Source organism: Rosa rugosa, chromosome 1, assembly GCF_958449725.1.
Source record: "Rosa rugosa chromosome 1, drRosRugo1.1, whole genome shotgun sequence".
Classification (NCBI taxonomy): domain Eukaryota; kingdom Viridiplantae; phylum Streptophyta; class Magnoliopsida; order Rosales; family Rosaceae; genus Rosa; species Rosa rugosa.
This window is the reverse complement of record NC_084820.1, coordinates 30,451,881-30,470,292: the sequence shown is the minus strand read 5'-3', so window position 1 is coordinate 30,470,292 and position 18,412 is coordinate 30,451,881. Positions and strand designations below refer to the sequence as shown.

At 36.0% G+C, this 18,412-nt stretch overlaps 1 protein-coding gene across 1 annotated transcript; it reads right to left on the bottom strand.

Annotated features, from left to right (window-relative positions):
* Window positions 1-667: 667 nt before the first annotated feature.
* LOC133724606 (DNA polymerase delta catalytic subunit) lies at window positions 668-16,415 on the bottom strand. Its single transcript, XM_062151366.1, has 30 exons — window positions 16,068-16,415; window positions 15,842-15,952; window positions 15,530-15,636; window positions 15,270-15,429; window positions 14,861-15,053; window positions 14,609-14,744; window positions 14,243-14,380; window positions 13,469-13,546; window positions 12,616-12,707; window positions 11,758-11,824; window positions 11,571-11,642; window positions 9,928-10,014; window positions 8,645-8,764; window positions 8,456-8,554; window positions 7,227-7,334; window positions 7,019-7,114; window positions 6,828-6,893; window positions 6,621-6,677; window positions 6,449-6,536; window positions 6,269-6,348; window positions 5,650-5,763; window positions 5,360-5,474; window positions 5,109-5,281; window positions 4,951-5,022; window positions 3,263-3,337; window positions 3,087-3,176; window positions 2,815-2,975; window positions 1,657-1,730; window positions 1,384-1,471; window positions 668-1,104 (listed from the first exon to the last, which is right to left on the bottom strand). Exons 1-30 carry the CDS (start codon window positions 16,333-16,335, stop codon window positions 1,017-1,019), a joined length of 3,273 nt encoding a protein of 1,090 aa, XP_062007350.1. The 5' UTR covers window positions 16,336-16,415; the 3' UTR covers window positions 668-1,016.
* Window positions 16,416-18,412: the final 1,997 nt, after the last annotated feature.

The following is an 18,412-nucleotide window of genomic DNA, read 5'->3' as shown; positions in this document are numbered from 1 at the left end:
AGAGAGAGAGAGAGAGAGAGAGGCAGATGAGAGAATCGGAGATCTGGTTCCAGTCTGCGTCGTGCATCAGAGATCCAGTTTGTGCGTCTGAGATCCAGTCTCGAAACTGCGTCGTACGACGTGCGTCGGAGATTCAGTTCCGATCGCCGACGTGACGGTGGAGAGGAGTATTTCACCAGAGACGGAAGGGGAGAGAGAAAGAGAGAGTTCATAATTCTTTTTTTGTAATTGCGAAGAGATACGAGAAATTTTTGTTTGTTATAAGGTGGATGGGCAAAATTGTCATTGCAGAAAATAATTTGGGTCTGAAATGGCCTTATTTGAACAAAAAACAATAGATGGCATTATGGCTAATTAAAGTTTCAAAGTGACACTATGAGTAATATTTTTTTTTTTTTGAAACAAGTAGTAATCGATTTCATATAAATAGTTCAGGCCAGAATGACACAATACAGATCCCCTAATGGGGTAATTCACGTACCATTACATTTAAAAACATTCTGCTCCTTTAATTATACTAGAAGAAAGACAACAATAAAAGAAACTTTTGTTCTGGGCCATTACACTAGAGATTTCAAGCGACAGAGATAGCCGAACTGAATCAGTGATGCATAAACATATATACAACAGGAAACTTCTAGAAAAGGTAGACAAACTGAAAACCCTATTAAAATACAACTAGAAAACTATATAGATATAGAATTAGTGGCAAGTTGGTACAAAGGAGCAAATTAGAATGCATCGAGACTGGTCACCTTCTCAGCTAAAGAAGATGCATTGAATGACATTCATGCATTCCATATTGAGATACTAGTTAAACGAAAATGTTGAGATCTTCAAAAGTTGTTCCTGGTTCCACATCATCTTTGGTTTCAGTTCTTCACTCACAATTTCCTTTGCCAGCAGAATGGACCAAAATCTGCCATACTCAACAAGGAGGAATAATCTTGCCCATGAAATATTCATCTTTTGCAAGTATAATATATATCTTGCCCATGAACTCTTTCAGGCGAATCTCAGAAGTTCCACCGGTCTAATTGCACTTTAGCTTCACCCATGTCTTTTTGTGCCTTCTTTCTCCTGTAAAATATAGGGCAATCCCGACTGGAAAAAAGGATAGCATATGTTAATACAAACGCATGCTGAGAGACACATTGCAGAAGTCAAATGATCGCATGTGACGACAGCTAAACAGAGTTGGATGTAGATTGTATTGCATATTACGACTCCAAATGCATGAGATGATTAGCATATGTTTTGTGTGTGTGTGTGTTTTTTTACTTCTATTTGAAAGAAAGCTAATATCCAAACAACTAAGCAATTCCCAACAGGGAACTAATAACGGAGCAGCGGAAGTCACTCAAATGGAGGAAATTGGCCAACCTTGTGCAGAGCACATCTTGATGAAGTGAACCTTGGCACTCCTGGCACTGTGTCCATAAACGTGCAAAAAGAGTCTCCAGCTCAGAAACTGCAACCATTACAAAACCCATAATTTTTCAATCCATCAAGCAATTAGTACTATCCAAATGTGGAGGAATGTCGATTCAATTTAGCATATAAGCATAGAATACAAGTCAGAAATTGTCATTTTCTTTTCTTTTTCTGAGGAGAGATACTTTAACTAAACAAAACTTTTGAGTCCAAAATGCATACCATGAGCCACAGTTTTGCAGTAAAGTTCAGCTTCTCTTCCCTTACAGTGTGAGCACAGAGTTCTGTCTGAATTGCTGGTGAAAGGGAATGGTATTAGATCTTTACAGCAGAAAATTTTAAGAGGCACACATGGGCACTACCAAATCCATACCGTACAAAAATTTTACACTCGCTAAACCTCCAAGATGCAAGAATAACGTGTCTAAAACTGATTCGTTTAGTACGTCCACCAACAATATCAAGCATGCATGTACTGTAGCCCAGAATATGCTTCAAATAGAGTTGACCCCCTAAGTTAGTTGCCACTGATGCATGTATTGTTGTGAAACAGCAAACTTAACCTCTCATGGTAAACTTTCAGACAAACATGGTAAAATGGACCTTAACACCTAATATCTTAACAGAAAGTTTGATAAAGTTTAGATCCTAGAAATGGAGCCAAATCCAATTTCACAAAGATGCTGTGGTTAACCTATGTGCTATAATGACAATGCTGTCTCCAATGCTTTAGGGGACTATCCATGGAGGCTCTGTTTCTGATGCTGAATTAGGTTAAAAATGCATTTCAGAAGCAAGATCCCATGCTTCTTGGTGTGCTTGAAAGTACTCAAGCAAGTTTTAACCATCAAAAATTTCAATTCTAAAACTACTCCACAACATAAGTGAGGGGTTAGTAAGAATGGTCAAGTTTTATGGTTTGCCCCCGTGTGGTCTGGGGTTCGAACCCTGTCACGGTATCTATCTAGCTACTAGAGTTTCCTGTGTACTGAGGATTGTAGGGTTAGGCAGGAGACCCAATTTTGAGGCCAGGTCCGCGAACCAAGTTTGGGGGATTTCTGGAATCAAAAGAAACATTTGAAACACTTCATGTCTGTGCCCTTCTGTCATAGCTTTCTAGTCTTGCAATCTTACTAACAAAATGATTTAATGAATTAATTGCAGGCATCTTTTGTATTGATAAGACTTTGGGGCCAAAGAATACTGCCACCATAATGTGTCCAGCCTAAGATTTATCAAACTTGTGGGATTGCTAATTAGCAATAAGAAAGTGGCTACAACAAAATCCTTTTAAGTAAACTTAAGGTCATTTTTTCTCTTCAGCAGGCCTGCAGATGAAAGCAATCATTTTTAGGAATACGAAAAATCTGCAAATGGTACCTAATTGGAGTTTTACAACCAAGGCAAGTGAGTTGTTTCTTTGCAAATCTCATTATGCCACTGTTGGAGGGAGTAGGCATTGAAATAGATCTTGTATGACTTCCATGGAGAAGTTCCGAGCTAGCATTCTTCAAAATAGGCTCAAAAATTCTTAAGAGTGGCTGTAAATAATCAAAAGAATATTGTAATATTAGACTATTAAAAAATATGAAGAGTGCAACAGTTCAAACCGACTAAACTTGCAAATTGAAAACACTATTAAACCAATTTACCTTGCTGATTTGGTTTTCAAGATAATATTGAGGGTCTATAGGAATGTTATTCTCGAGCACATAGATGGGGTCCTCTGACCTCTCATAAGCCTGATTATCATATGCTGATTAAGATTGATAGCCAAAGCCTAAAGCATATGCAGTGAAAAGAAAAGAGCAATCTACAGAAGGATTACCTTGGCACCTTTTGCAGCTTTGATAATGACATATGGTACTCGATCCCCAACCGTTGGAGCAGTGGCAGCATCTCGCTGACAAATGAAAATGAGCAAGAGTTGATAAGAGATGGAATAACTTGTTTCACAGTCAAGAAGCTGTCAGCATTTTACAAGGAACTTCACATGAAAATGTAAAACGAAGGCAGGACCATCATTACCAGCCTCATTTGATACACAACATATTACAGTGCATTATACATGAGACAGCATTCTTATTCATCCAATCATTACAAGGGATTTGAAATATTTGAGGGGGTAGGAAACATACTCAGATGTTGCATAAGTCCTCTTCAATTTGAAGATGATTATTGTTATCAAATTCAAGGGTGTTTAATTAGTGCCCCACATCATAACAGCTTAAGCCTTTGCTACCCACAAACTTTGTCACAGTACCGGAGCAGAAGATTTTAATTCATATCCCTGAAACTCTAAACGAGTTCTATGTGTTGAGCTCTAATGGATAGAGACCTACATGTGAGCTGGAGAGATTATAACACAACCGTTGGCTCATATCCTAATAGCTTAAGCTTGACAGAATAGTGGTAACCAGAAAAACTTTATCAGGAATGAGGCATGTTGTTGCCATCAATGTAGGGAGTAAACATTCCAAGAGAGTTATGCTGGCTATCAATGTACCAAATAGGTTCAGTGGCAGAGTCAGGAATATGATAAAGTCAGGTCACTAACTCACAGGTTGTTTTCTTCTTCTTCTTTATTATTATTTTTTTCCTAGGAGATCTAAATTGCAGGTTTGAGGGCAATAAAGCAAACCACAAGTCTGAGAGTGCGCGTTCAATATACGCAATCTCCTAATTTTATTTTGAAAGATCATAGGGATATCAATAAAAAAAATTATTACATCATTTTATCACCAATAGTTGAGGTCATTTCAATATCTACAGTAGAATAACTTAACATACCAAAAATATAGAACTAATATGAATAAACTTTCAAATATGCTCGACAAGTGAGAGGGCATGAGAATGGTTAATAAGCTCAACAAGTGCTTTATATAAATAGTGACTTAAATGTGTAAAAGGAACGGAAGATTGGAGATTAGCACAGTTACTTGGCATTTCAAGAAAGGAACAGGTCTTAAAGTTTTGAAACAGAGGGAAAGACAGTGAAAGAGGGACTAGAAGGCCTTAAAGCAATGGTACTCTTAGGATATTCCCTACAAATTACATTTCTATCTTTAGAAAACCAAGTAGAGTGGCTGAAATCCTAGAATCTGGTGAAAGATATTTACCACATTAGAGTCTAGTGCTGAATCTTGATCAAAAAGGTTGAAAGATCAAGCATGAGCCACCTGTCCACGAAACCAACCCCTCCTTAGACTAAACCCCATACAATTTCAAGGTAACATGACTAATTCAAAATTTTCACCTAATTGAGCGTGTCTAGCATAGTCACAGTAGCAGGATTATAATGCTACTAGGAGAGGGTTGGGCTAAGGTCTGTCATACGCTCCGCTATAAGTTAAAAGCATTCTTTAACCTGCCTAAAGGCCAGGCATGAGTCTCTTGAGCTCATCACCTAGACTCAAAAGTTACACCTACTATATTGGGTGCTAGGAACCTAGGATGCTTTCACCCCAAAAGAACAATGAAACAATTATAGAACAAAGTAAGGCAATACTTCCATACCTTGCGCATACGCTCAGCAAGTTCAACATGAGCTGCCTTTACTCCATAATCCTCCCCAGTTTTTGACAGACCCTGCAAAATTATATGTTAAAAATCTTCAAATACTAAGACAGTGTAATGGCAGTGTAAGCCATTATTTATACTTAACATTGTCCTACCTTAGTGATAACCAAGAGTGACAAATCCATGCGGTTCATAAGAAGATCAGATATAGTGTTCTTGACAAACTGGACTGCCCCAGGAATATCTCTGTCAATCAGTATTTTGTGCAAGCACTCATTTACCAGGTTTTTTACCAATAAGCAATTGTCTCTTCGTACTGTTTCAATGCCTGCCATTATGGATCATGGATTAGTGGTACATTCAAAAAGACACTTACTAAAAAAAGAGGTAGAGAATTCTGATTAACCTTTAGTATCCATTTTGTCGAACTTCTCTGGATTTGTCCAAAACAAACCAGCATATCTCTTCTTGCTAATCAGAAGATATGGATAATAAACTTTCTCAAACTCGAGTTTGATAGGCTTCAAGACAAAAATACCCAAAATAAAAATTAGAAAATAGAAACTGTGAAAAAAATCTTCCCCAGAATGTTATGTATGTATCTGACTGTGGGTATCCATCAGGTATCTATAAATTAGCAGTGTGTGAGACTGAGTACAGCATACTATTGAAATCAAGTGACATATAAACTCGCACCTTTGTGAACGTGGCACTGATAGCATCAGCAGCTTCTCTTCCCAATTTCATTGCTGCTTCAACAGTACTTACACCGAATTGCACCATAACTGAATCTGTGTCCCCATATATTACCTAAGACAATAACAAATATCAAGAAGAGATAAAGATTGAGTATGAAAAAACAAGTAATATGCAAAAGAAATAATTTGTCTTCATATGAAAAGAAAATTAAAATAAAATAAATTCATTGATTTATTCGTATAAATGTTTCAGTAAAGATATGAACTATATGCACATTTGAATAAAGTAAAAATCATTGTTCACCTGTACATCAAAAATCTTCCAACTATTCAAAATGAAAATCTCAATAAAATGAATAAGTGTATCAGCTACTTCAACCCTCTTTCCAAATAGGATTTAACCTTTATAACATGATTTTAAGTGTTAGACACAATGTGAGACCAAGAAAATATATGTAAATTAGAACTATTTATATGGCTAAGACAAAAATACCCTCAATGGTCAAACATAAGAAATGCTTACAACACCAAAGAACATAAAAAAGTTCAACAACAGATGTTAAACCAGTTTTAAATGATTGCACACCCATTATTAAAAGAAAAGTGAGATGACATACCTCGGCATTATGTTCATAGCCTCCAAGAGTAGTAAATTTTTCTTTTACAAGGTTTTTTGTGTGCTCAATCATCTGTCGACCTTTACAAGACAACCAAATCTCAAGATCAGGCACGGTTCAATGAAGAATATCAATTCAGCAATATGATGATCAGTCAATCATTTTGTTTAAGATATATACCATAGCTCGTGACACTTGATGATATCTCCAAACATGGTAACTGACCAATTGTAGCTCCGGTAAACCCATATACGGAATTTGCACTTATCTGGACGAACAGACGTATATATACATACTTTTAATGAAAAATCTATTTTAAGAATGATAATAAGTTTAACAGTTCGGAGTATACCTTTAAGGCCAATTGTCGACCATCTAGCACTGCCTTCTCAAGCGGATCCTTTGCTTCCTAGGATTTAAAAATAAAATTTATATAGTGGCATGCAGGAAAGGGTTAATACAGATGTCTAAGCTAAAAATAAAAGAAAGATTATCATCTTCAGAAGTTCTTTATTTTAAAATATTTAGCAACAGCCTAAAATAAGAAGAGGCATCATACCTTCAAATCCGCTTTTGCTCTCTTCCGAGCAGCTATTAGTTCTTCAAGAATTTCAGGAAGAATTCCCTAAAAGCACATCATGATGAAGAAACATTGAAATGTGTTATTCTCAAAAGGAAAACAAACAAACAGGAGCTTGGAATCTTCGAAGACAAGAACACACAATCATTATCATTTTAAAAGCCAATCACCTTTTGCAAATTCGGTTTAACAAATGTTTCTCCAGATGGAGTTTTGTTCACACATTCTGGAGGAAGGTTGAGTTTGCGTACATCTTCAGATCGGACCTTCAGAAAGAGAACAATTTTAATTTTAGTTCGAGCCTATTTGATGTCAGAAAATAAAATCCACTCCAAAAAATACAGAAGAAAATGGATAAAAAAATATCAGAAGCATTACCAGGGTGCAATAGCATAGATTATAAGCCATCATGATTGAGGGGTACAGGGATGCAAAATCCAAAGTTGCAATTGGCTTTTCATAAAATCCTGCCTTTGCTTCCAAAACCTGGATTTTGTGAAATATAAATATGAAAACTCATACAACATCTGATACCATTCAAAGTCAGTATAACTGTAAAAGGGATCAAATGCATAGAAAAGAATGAACAAATCAGAAACAGTAAGTGCCAGGTTAAGACACATAATTTATACTTTGAATATGAAACTTGTGACTTGTGCACTGAGAAGAAAGCAATAAAATTACGTTTTCTTAAGTTGTAACCACATGTAACTTCACTTAGATATACTTATAGGCTTATAGCACTCCAGAAAATTTTCATCACATTTGAAGATTTGATGAGATCATTCGACTATTGTACATCTACATATGTACCATGTTCCAAGTTGCCTAACATTCACCTCCATATCTAACATTGACTTGAAATAATTGACCAAAATCCCAATGTACCAAATGTGGGAGGGAGCAGCATTTAAACAAACATAATCTATATCTGATGTTTCCGTTTAAGAAACTAATAGTCATAACAATGACTCTAGTAGTAAACTAGTACAAGTAATCGGCATAATATTTCCCCTACACATATGTACTGAACTTCAAAATGACAAAGCTCATTTATTCATTTACTTATTTTGCTAATAAACGAAGAAATCATTTAAAATAAAATCAGTAAAATATAAAATTATCCTACAGTGGACAAGTGGTGCACCTGTAACCTAGTAAAGAGACAAAATACAAAATTATCAAAGTAGAGTATCGATATTATATGACGATGCACCATTCCTATTAAAAATAAAAGAAAAATTAAATAGAAGAACAAAGCAAAAATAGAGTAAGATACTGCATCACAAATCTATCTCACTCATCTAACCCAACAACCCCTCCTCATGGGGACCAAGGATAAGTAGCTGAATACCACCGAAATAGATGTGAATTTAATAAAACTAAAACTTGGTTATTGCTTCTTAGTCTATTTTGGATTTAGATGATTGGTGTTTTGTGTCTCTTCCAGTTTGAGGATCGTGTCTATTTTGGACTCCTTGTCCGCTTTCATTATACTTCCTAGTTTTCAATATATACTAAAACAAAAGAAAATCAAGACCATTTTCATTGTATTTCCCAATTTTCATAATATACTAAAATGAAATCAATCAAAATGATGAACTTACAGTGGCACCTTCATATGTTCCTTGTTCAGATCCAGCCTGTTTGACATTTGGAAGGAGAAGGTTCTTTTGTTTAGCCTTCCTAAGAAGTTGAGAAAGCACCTGAAAAAGGTCGGGTAATGTGTCAAACATCTGGTATCTAAGCTATTTTATTATTGTCAATTCCACATATGTAGAACACATTAAACAAACCTTGATGCTCTGCCCTCTGGAAAGTAGAAATGAGATGGGAACACCAGTGACTCGAGCCATCTCTACATAATTGTAAATAAACATAAGTTTGTCCAAAAGCCTCTGCGGGAGGTAAGCATCCTGCAGTGAAATAGGAAAGCTGATTATATATATTACATAATTCACGGTTGATTTTCTTTCATTTAATGTATATTTGATAATATGTTCTCATCCATTTGCTAGATAAGCAGCACAAGATATGATACATCAGACAATATCTATAATCTTTTATTAGAAGTCCAAAAAGAAACCCTTATTAATAATTTTTTTAACAATATAAACCATGGATTAGAAGTCAACCTCAGACTACAGATTGCATTTATATAACTAAATCCTAATGCAATGCCGATTTCAAACTAATAAGACAACACATAGGTTCGAATCTAAAATAACAGTAGAAGCAGATGCCCAAAAAGAAGACCAAACTTCAATCTAGTCTCTATCCCATAGCTCTTCCACTTCTGCCCTGTACTCTTGAAAAGCCCATCTATTCCTTTCCATCCAAATCAACACAATTAGTTCTAAAACTATGTAGAGGCCCACGATACCTTTACCATTCCTATAAACCTCAGAATAAAAATAGTTCCACTAATGGTCGTATGCCTTCTCAATGATGATTCTAATAACCAGCCCCTCCATCTTCTTTACAAGCACCTCCTAACCACCTACATTGCCATAAGACCAGCATCCAATATCTGCCTACCTTTTCCTAAAACCCCTTAATCATGAAATAATTTCCCCAAACACTTCTCTTAACCTGTATGCCAAAACATCAGTAACAAGCTAGTCATGATACCATGTCCGACGGTCAGGCTTATGATTTGCTCCCAAGTGGTCTGGGTTGCAAATCCCTCACAGTACCTACCTAGCTAATTTCCAGAGTTCTGTTTTCTGTCTTCTGTCTTCTAAAGATTGTAGGGTTCAGCAGAAAGCCCCAGTTTACTGTAGCATTGTAAGAAGTACAATCTCCAGGAAAGAGAAAAAAACACAGAATTGTTCAATCCATTTCATTGACCAGAAATTCTTTTATTTGAAAGGAAGTAAGAAACTTAACAATAAACAATCACTTTCATCATGAGGTTTATCACAAGAACAGATTGTAAGAGTCTAAATGTAAATTGTACAGTCACGGGCTCGAAGACAATCTAGCAATATATCTGAGACTGCAGAACAGCCATAAGGAACTGATAATACTAATCTGAGTAAGGTGGAAGAATCAAAATATGAAGAAACCAGATATGTACCTTCAGACAATACTCAGCAAGTCGCCTCCTAGTTTCCGCATTGCCATTCTGAAGATCAGATATTATGGAATGGTGAACGTCCTCTTTCTGCAATTTGTCCAAATAGTGCCAAGAATATAGCAGCCAGCATAAATCATTACTTGCCACAAAATGAAATCAAGGAAAAAATAAATCATTCACACAAAGATCAAATGCATAATACAAAGAAAATTGATTGACATTTGGCACTCAAAACTCAGAGTTGATTAGTCGTATTTCTCCCAGGCAATAGATAAGGTATGACAAACAATTTTTGAGAACTCGTTTTAACTAGCAAGCTTTGGAAGCTTGGCCGTCAAATAATGGGCAAGAGGTAAAGTTGGGAATTGTGAGTGGGGAAACATAGGAAACTAAGGAAGTGTATACCAAAGGATAACTTGATCCAGCATTTAAACATGCTAAACTATACATTTCTTATTAGAGCTATGCCCCTACATTGCAAACAACTTAAGAAAAAAAAAAGAATAATACTACTACAAGAGACGATCAGATAAAAAAAGTATAAACGACCAGTCACCTACACTCAAGAGGAAACGAACCCAAAAAGCTACTCAAAAGTGAACTCTATCCCATAAAAGCGAACTCTATTCGTATTGGTTAGTGACGCATTAAATGGTTCAGATATTCTGCATCTGCTGTTTGCACCCGACAAACTACTGAGAAGAAAATACAGTAATTAGGTCTCCTCCATGCACCATGTCATGGGTTCTCACTTTCTCATGAGTCATGAGCAACTATTCAAGCTAATTCTGGTTAGTTAAGGGGTTTTTCAATTTCTACATTGCTTGGGGGGAGAAGAATTATCCAGCAATTTCAGCAGTAAGATTTGCCAGAGAAGATTCCCCTGATAGCTCCAACTTCCAAATTCTTTTATCCTGCCTGAACGGACAAACATGACTTATATAGTATTCACCAACTGAGTCAGATCTCCAGCTTCTTATGATTCAAGTTTCTGCTGAAACCAAAATCCTCGGAAAGAAGAGAGAGAACCCAAAAAAAAGCTAGCAATGGAGGTGTTATGAAAATGGGATGGAATAAAACGAAGAAAACTCATCGCAAAACCTCAGTCTCCCCATTCCAACCCCAAACTTACAAAGACAAGCAAAGGAACGTTGGCATTCAGAGATAGATTTCCATGGCGAAGAACTGGAACATATTATTCGAATTTCAGGATCCCCATTCTCATGCAGCCTTTAGGTATTCTGAATGACAGCATACCAGGGTAAGAACCTCTCCAATTGAAGCTTCCATAAGCCCATATTTTCCCTTACATGCTAATCCATACTTGTCCACATGTTCATAGATTTTGCCATCGTTCCAATTGATAGAAATAGTAAAAGCAACAAACTACCAGACATATACTAAACTCTCAGCTGGAGATTAAAAAAGTGGTAAAAAGAAAAACACAAAATAAAAAACTTAGAAAAATGGAAACAAATAGTAGCTTTTTTAAATGCTAATTTGAAAGTTTAGTACAGTAAAAAGTTCTTTTTGTATTTTTGGCCACACAGCAAAGAGTTCTTTTTGGGCTAAATAGTGAAATTCTACATATACAGAGCAAAAAAGAGTGACTTCGTATATTTAGATGGGAGCAAAATCCTCACCTGCTCAGAAAGAAAGTGTGCTGAGACAGAATTCAATGAATATGAGCTTAATTTATAATCCCGTTGCATAACCTACAAGGAAAGAAAGACAACAGAATATCTTAATTCCCTAATCTACATGACATTCCACTAGCAGCAAATCTCAAGAACAAATGACGAACTAAATTTTAGCAAGACAGACATAAACCTGGAGTATATCAAATTGAACCCTCCCTTCAATTGTTACTTCTTTACTTTCCCTGGTTCCCATCTGCCTGTTACAACAATACTAACAGGTAAAAATTAATTCTGGAAACAGCAGAAATTTATTTAAAAACAAGGACATTTTGTGTAAAATTGTAAGAAATGGTAAGCAAAGTAATGATGCATCACTTAAACAAGAATATTTCATATAGCAGTATCTCCCAGCTAAACATATGACATTTGAGATGAAAACAATTTGTATCGCTCTCTACCAGAGCATTTCTACTTCCACATTTGTTTATTAAAGATCGATGTGTCTTCTGAAAGCCCATTCAAATAACTCATATGGAGTAGTGTCCACCATAAAAGCTTTCAAACATCTCAACAGTCACACTGAGGCTAAAAACCATCAAGATGCATGTTAAAAAGTAAAAACATAACACAGAGATGTCATCGGTATTTTCCACCCCTCCCCATGTTGGAGACTTGAGAAAATAAACTTTGATGGAAATTTTGTTATGTCGATGGAATTTTAAAAAACAATAATAAGAAAAAATCATCAATAAGCCATAAATAGAAGTTAATGAAAAATAGGAACATTTTCAGACAGCACAAACGGATTGGTAGGCTGCAAAGCGGCTTCCACAATGAGTTATACAGACTAGCAGAAACAGGTGCAAAAGAACAAAGAAAAAAGTAAATGTCGGGAGAACCTCATCTTGTATTTAGAGCATCCAACCTAAGAGTCTGAAACCCATTGAATTAAAGAGAAGATGACAAGGACTTTTTTGAATTAATTTAATATTTAGTGGCCAATATTTTTAATACTAGTAACACAAACCGAATCAATTCAACTTATTACCTTGAAGAAAAAGTAGTGTCTTTGACCCGAACCCTGCTGTTTCTGATGCGCCCAAGTATTGGAAATTCAGGTATTCCCAAAGTCTCAGCTCTCTATAAACCAAAAATAGGGACAATGATAAAGCTCAAACAGCTCAAATTTGTTCACATAATCAATGAAAATTGATCATAAAAGGGCCATGGTGCCACAAGCATTTATGCTTTATATAGGTGTTACAAGGACAAGCTTAGGATTCTCTCTTACCCTTACCCCCCTCCTCCTCTCCAAAAAAAAAAAAAGGAATGGATGACTTGGGCAGGGCTACACCTTTGGGAAATGTCTTGGCTTTAGGGATGAGTCCACTGATAACTTTTACAAGGACATGATACCACCGTCGTTATACGAACTTGGCAAAATGAAGTGTATTTGTAAAAGGACTATTAGGTATGATATGAAAGCATTTGTATATATAATTATATATACAATAGTGAAAACAGGGTTTTTTTTTTCAGACAAAACACTGAAACAGGAAGTTTATTTACAAATTCAGTAAAATGCAAAATGTGGAACAAGAAGTCCACGAAAGAAAAACAAGTTACAAAGCCTAAAAACAATAATAAGGCAATTTCAATCATTCAATTTGAAACTAAGAAAATAACAAATAGGCAAAATGTGGCACAGAAGAAAGTAAATAACTAAATACCTCTATCAGAATTAAGTAAAAATGTTTTACTCAAGTCTGTGTAGTGTCACCACTTTGATAAACTGATCATGTTCATATGAGGCAAACAAAAGCAAAAATAGTGGCATATTTTCATTTTTAAGTCTTCTCCCATGTTATTCTAAATGGATAGTAAAATTCAGTGTATCTTACCTCAATGAGATATGGCAAATCAAATTTACAGATGTTATATCCAATTATGACATCTGGGTCTGCCTCACGGATTAAGTCCTACAAGAAGAATCTGCTTATTACACGAATATCACAGGTAATCATACATAAGAACAATTGATAATGTTTAAATTTAGATCAAGATTGATAAACCTTTTCAGCATACAACCTTACTGTTACTAGGGTGAAAAGGTTTTTGTCCATTTATTACTTTTACATATAAAACCATGTAAAAAATAGATAAAGCAAAACAGTATGCTAAGATAGAAGTTAATGGTTGGCCCACATACTACAAGCTCAATATTTCAGGAATAGTAGTAAACCAGCAACAGTTATCGTCGTTCATTGCAAGAGAACGAATGAGAGAGGATAGAGTAACTTCTTATTTCTCATAATCAAATCCACATTTGGCAACAAAATGAATTACTTACAAATTACATTTAGTGGAAGCCAATCATATTTGTAAGTTTGTAACAAAACCTTCTTATTTCCCACAATCAAACAAACCTTGGGCAAGAAAAGAATTACAAAGATCTTAACAACATCACGGCATGTCAATTATCATTTAACCTAGCTATGTTATTTACTTAGAGATTATTTTTGGTGGAAGCCAGTCATGTTTGTAAGTTGTAACATAAACATATTTAGTAAAAACAAACCATTTTAGTTTGTTAATATGGCAGGTGCATAAAAAGTAAAAGGTATTTTCCCTTTTCTTATCAAGTAAATGAGCAAATGTAAATTCAGAAGTATTACCCTCCAAGCCAGCAAGACTTCTCTTTCTGTATCAAAGGAAATCACATCAGCACCAGCTATAGGGGAGCATGACTTAAGAGTCATAACATTACGAATAAATGGCTGATTCTGTCCCTGCAAAGTAACTAGGTTGGCCACCTGTAGAATATTTGAGGTTATTTCAGAAGTAGCAACTCATTACAGAAACAACTTTTTTGTCATAAAAAATAATAATAATCATTATTGTTATCAGTATTATTAGTGTTGTTGTTGTTATTACTACTACTATTACTACTACTACTACTACTACTATTATTATTAATTATTATTTTAAATCCATGAAACAAGTTGCTAAATTGTTTTCACTAAGAATGAAAAGTATGGAACCTGGATGACAGGATCATGCTTGGCATCAGGAAAATGACCTTTGCGTCCAGCACACTCGATGTCAAAGCTTAAAATGCGAAATGGAGCCATCTTCGAAAATTCACCTTCAGGAGCATGGCTGATCAAGTCTGAATATCTAAGAAAATGGTTGTCAAGAAAAAATCTTTCAAGTAGGAAAAAGCTCAATGCACAAATAACATTTGCAAAATTCTTCACCAAACCACATCTAATATCTTATATACGTAAGGATACAGGCAATTGAACTCTAATTGGCAGTACGATGTACTCTTTGCTGTCTTATATTTTCCGGCAGGTACCTCAATCCAATTTCCACCAACTATGTTGCAATCAATCATGAATCGAAGAGCAAACAGAACATTGCTTTCATATGTCATGAAGCTCTTCTCACCAACACCATCAATTTGTATGCCTTTATCAAGAATACCTGGAACAAATTGACAGAAAAATGAAAAACCATGTTTAAAGCAAGCCTGGCGATTGCCAAAAAAAAAAAAAAAGAAGGATAATATAACAATGTCCGTCACATTCCACCACAATATGTACACCCCTGATTTTAGGTTTTCCTAACTAAAGGAACGCAGACCATATACTACAGGTAAAGTACTTCATGTTATGAATGGTAATGAATATAAAGCTTTACCCCGGCAGCGGGCCACCATTGTTGGCAAAGAAACAACAATTTTGAGAAAGGGATTGGAATCCTGCTGCTGGTAATACATTATATTCCTCTTGTACACCATTTCAACACGTCGAATGAACATTGATGCCTTATTGTTCCTGTTTGCCTCCCCCATCTTCGCCTATTGCATCAGCAAACACAAAAAGCATAACGAATTATAGCTACTCAGTGACCAAAACAAGGACATCTGAGCATGCTCAAGAAATAAAAAACCAAAGTACCTCGAGAGTCTGACGAAACCGAGGAATATCATCATGTCCCATCCCTGGAGGGCAGTTGATATAGAAATATGGCTCGAATCCATGAACGTGGCAGCAAACACTATGTCCTAAGACAATGTGACAACTTATCAGACTCAGAAAAGAAATTCATCAGGTTATAAAACCCTCCTTGAAGCTAATAACTTCCTCGAATAATTCCGTAGTCTCTGAACTACACCAATACTAAGGGTGATGCATAAAATCAATTCAAGATTGCGGCTTTTCTCGGCTTTCAAGAGTAGAAATTGAAAGAAATTACGAGCAGATGCTAACCTTCCTTTGTAACCCCAAATATTCTGATAATGGCAGCAGGACCGGACCAATTAGGCAACAATTCTCTATTGCTCTCTCCAATCACATAGTCAATCTCCAATTGCTGAAACACTAAAACCGAAAACCGAAACGAAATAATCAAATCACAAGATCAACAATACCAAAAAAAAAAAATGGAAATTATTATTGTAAATAGATTAAGCAGTTCGAAATTGGGGAAACTGACGGATGCTTTTGGAGGCGGACTTGTAGGCATCGGAGAGAGGTGGGCGGGCCCACCTGGTGAGGCGGGAGGCGAGGGATTGGCGCTGCTCGATGTCTCGGAGAACGAGGTCGTCTTCGGTCTCGAGTAGGGTTTCGTCGAGGAAGACGTCCTCGTCGAGAAATTCCTCTTCTTCTTGAGACGCGGCGCGCTGCTTGGGCGGTGGTGGGTTCACCGGCGACGGCTGCTGCGGCGGTGCCGGCCGTTTTCGGGTTTTGCCATTGTTGCTCATGGCGAAGGGTTTGGAGGGTTTTGGAGCGAGAGAGTAGCAAGAGAGTGTTGAGAGCCAAAACAGACCAGGTTCCCGCCAGTATTTAGGTGAGAAGCTGCCTCTTCTTATTTCTTTTTTTTTTTTCTTCGAATTATTATTAACTCGCAGGCCCACCCACGTGTAGAGAAGTTAAAGGGTGTGTGTGTTTGGTGGGGTGGTAAGACTTTGGTCTCACATATAAGAGGTCAAGAGTTCGAGCCCCATCAAGGGTGGGAATGGGGTGGGGTTTTTTTTTTATTAAATAATAAAATAAAATTTTCTTTTCAAAAGTATTTTTTTTCTCATAAATTATTTCTATTTGATCATTCACATGCAATCCAAAACTTTTTTTAGTACAATTATGCACAAGTGTGCTAATGCAAGAGTGGGGAGATGAGAACCTGAGAGTTCAAGTGTTCAAAAATTGAATTTAGTCCGTCATTTAGGCCTTTTTGTAAAGAAGAAGAACAAGAAGAATGAGAATTTGTGATGGACAGAGAGAATGGGAGAGCCAGAAAGGAGTTTGATTTCGATAATTTGAGAGTTCGGGTGGGGACTTCGTTAAACAAACATACATATAAACAAAAATTATACATCATATATATAGTTTTTTTTTTCAACCCAAAAAGTTTGTTCTGAATATAAAGCCATGGATAGGACGAAATAGCTAGCAAATAAACCCAAGCCCAAACTGCAAAGTTAACTCTATAAACTTGAACTGATTACTCGGCATTCAAATGAGGCCAAGCTCCTGGCCGAGATACTGAGATAGCACAACAATTGATAAAATGATAAGTATTGAAATCAATTAAACCCACAACAATTGCACAGCAGAAAGAAGACCCACTGATCGACCTTGATAAGTTTTGAAATCAATTAAACTCACTTACCCACATCAATTAAACATTTAAACTCACATCAATTAAAGTATACATCTAATTTTTTTTTTAAGCCTAAAAATCTCAGACGGACTCCAGCCCGCCCAAGCCACTACCTAGATCCGCCCCTGGCTACGCCCCAGCCCTAGTAACAGTTCCGGACATATCTGGCTGATATGCTAAAAGTAAGCATATATCATCGTTAGTATACGGTAAATAAGGATCGTTCTAATCCGGGGATTGAGGGTACACCTGTCATTTTCAAATAATTAAAGAATTAATAAAAATACAAAGTATAATATTTACAAAAATAAAATAAAGTATATATACAAATAACGAAACCAAGGGGGGTTTAGATTTAGGGTTTTCGAAAATTAAAGTAAACAAAAGAAATAAAATATAAAAACACAAGTACAAGAATGAAACGCAAGAAACAAATATCAAAACCAATTCCATTTAATCAAAATCAATTCAAACCCTATAATTGATCATCTAAGTCATGAGAAAGAAGTTGATCATGTGAAACATTCAAAGCAAATGATTTCCCATATTTTACTTTCCTTTACTAATTAACCTAAGTGAAAGCACCTAGATCAATCCTATCAAACATGCAATCAAAGTCTAGAAAGCCAGCTAATCAAGACATGTTCAACGCAAGAAGCATAGAGAAAGGTTATCAACTTAAGTGCACAACCTAGTATGAATAAGTTCACCTATTTGCAATCCTCTTCAATTGAATTCGACATTTGTCCAAAGCCTTTACTACTTGTGATTTAGGTTCACAAAACTATTAGGTGAATCGTTTTCCTAAATCTAGCACCAATTACATGCAAATCCTATAAGTGTCGACCCAAATAAGATAAACATATAAAAGTTTTCTATCAAGCAAATTCAATCGAACAGACTCACATAAGCAACTTAGAATCACAATTATAGAATTCGAAAACTTTATTTAAACATAGAAATTGGGCTTAAACTTTGCCCTAAACGTTTATTGTTAACTAGAAACAAATTCAAACGAAATCAAACAAGGAAACCAAAAAGGTTACAAGGAAAAAGAACGAATTACACCGTGAGTGGAGATGGAGAGCTTGAACGTTGGGATCTTGAATCTTGGAAGCAAGTCTTCAAGGTGGATGATGGAGGTTAGGTCACACGGCTCCTTCTTCTCTTCTTCTTCC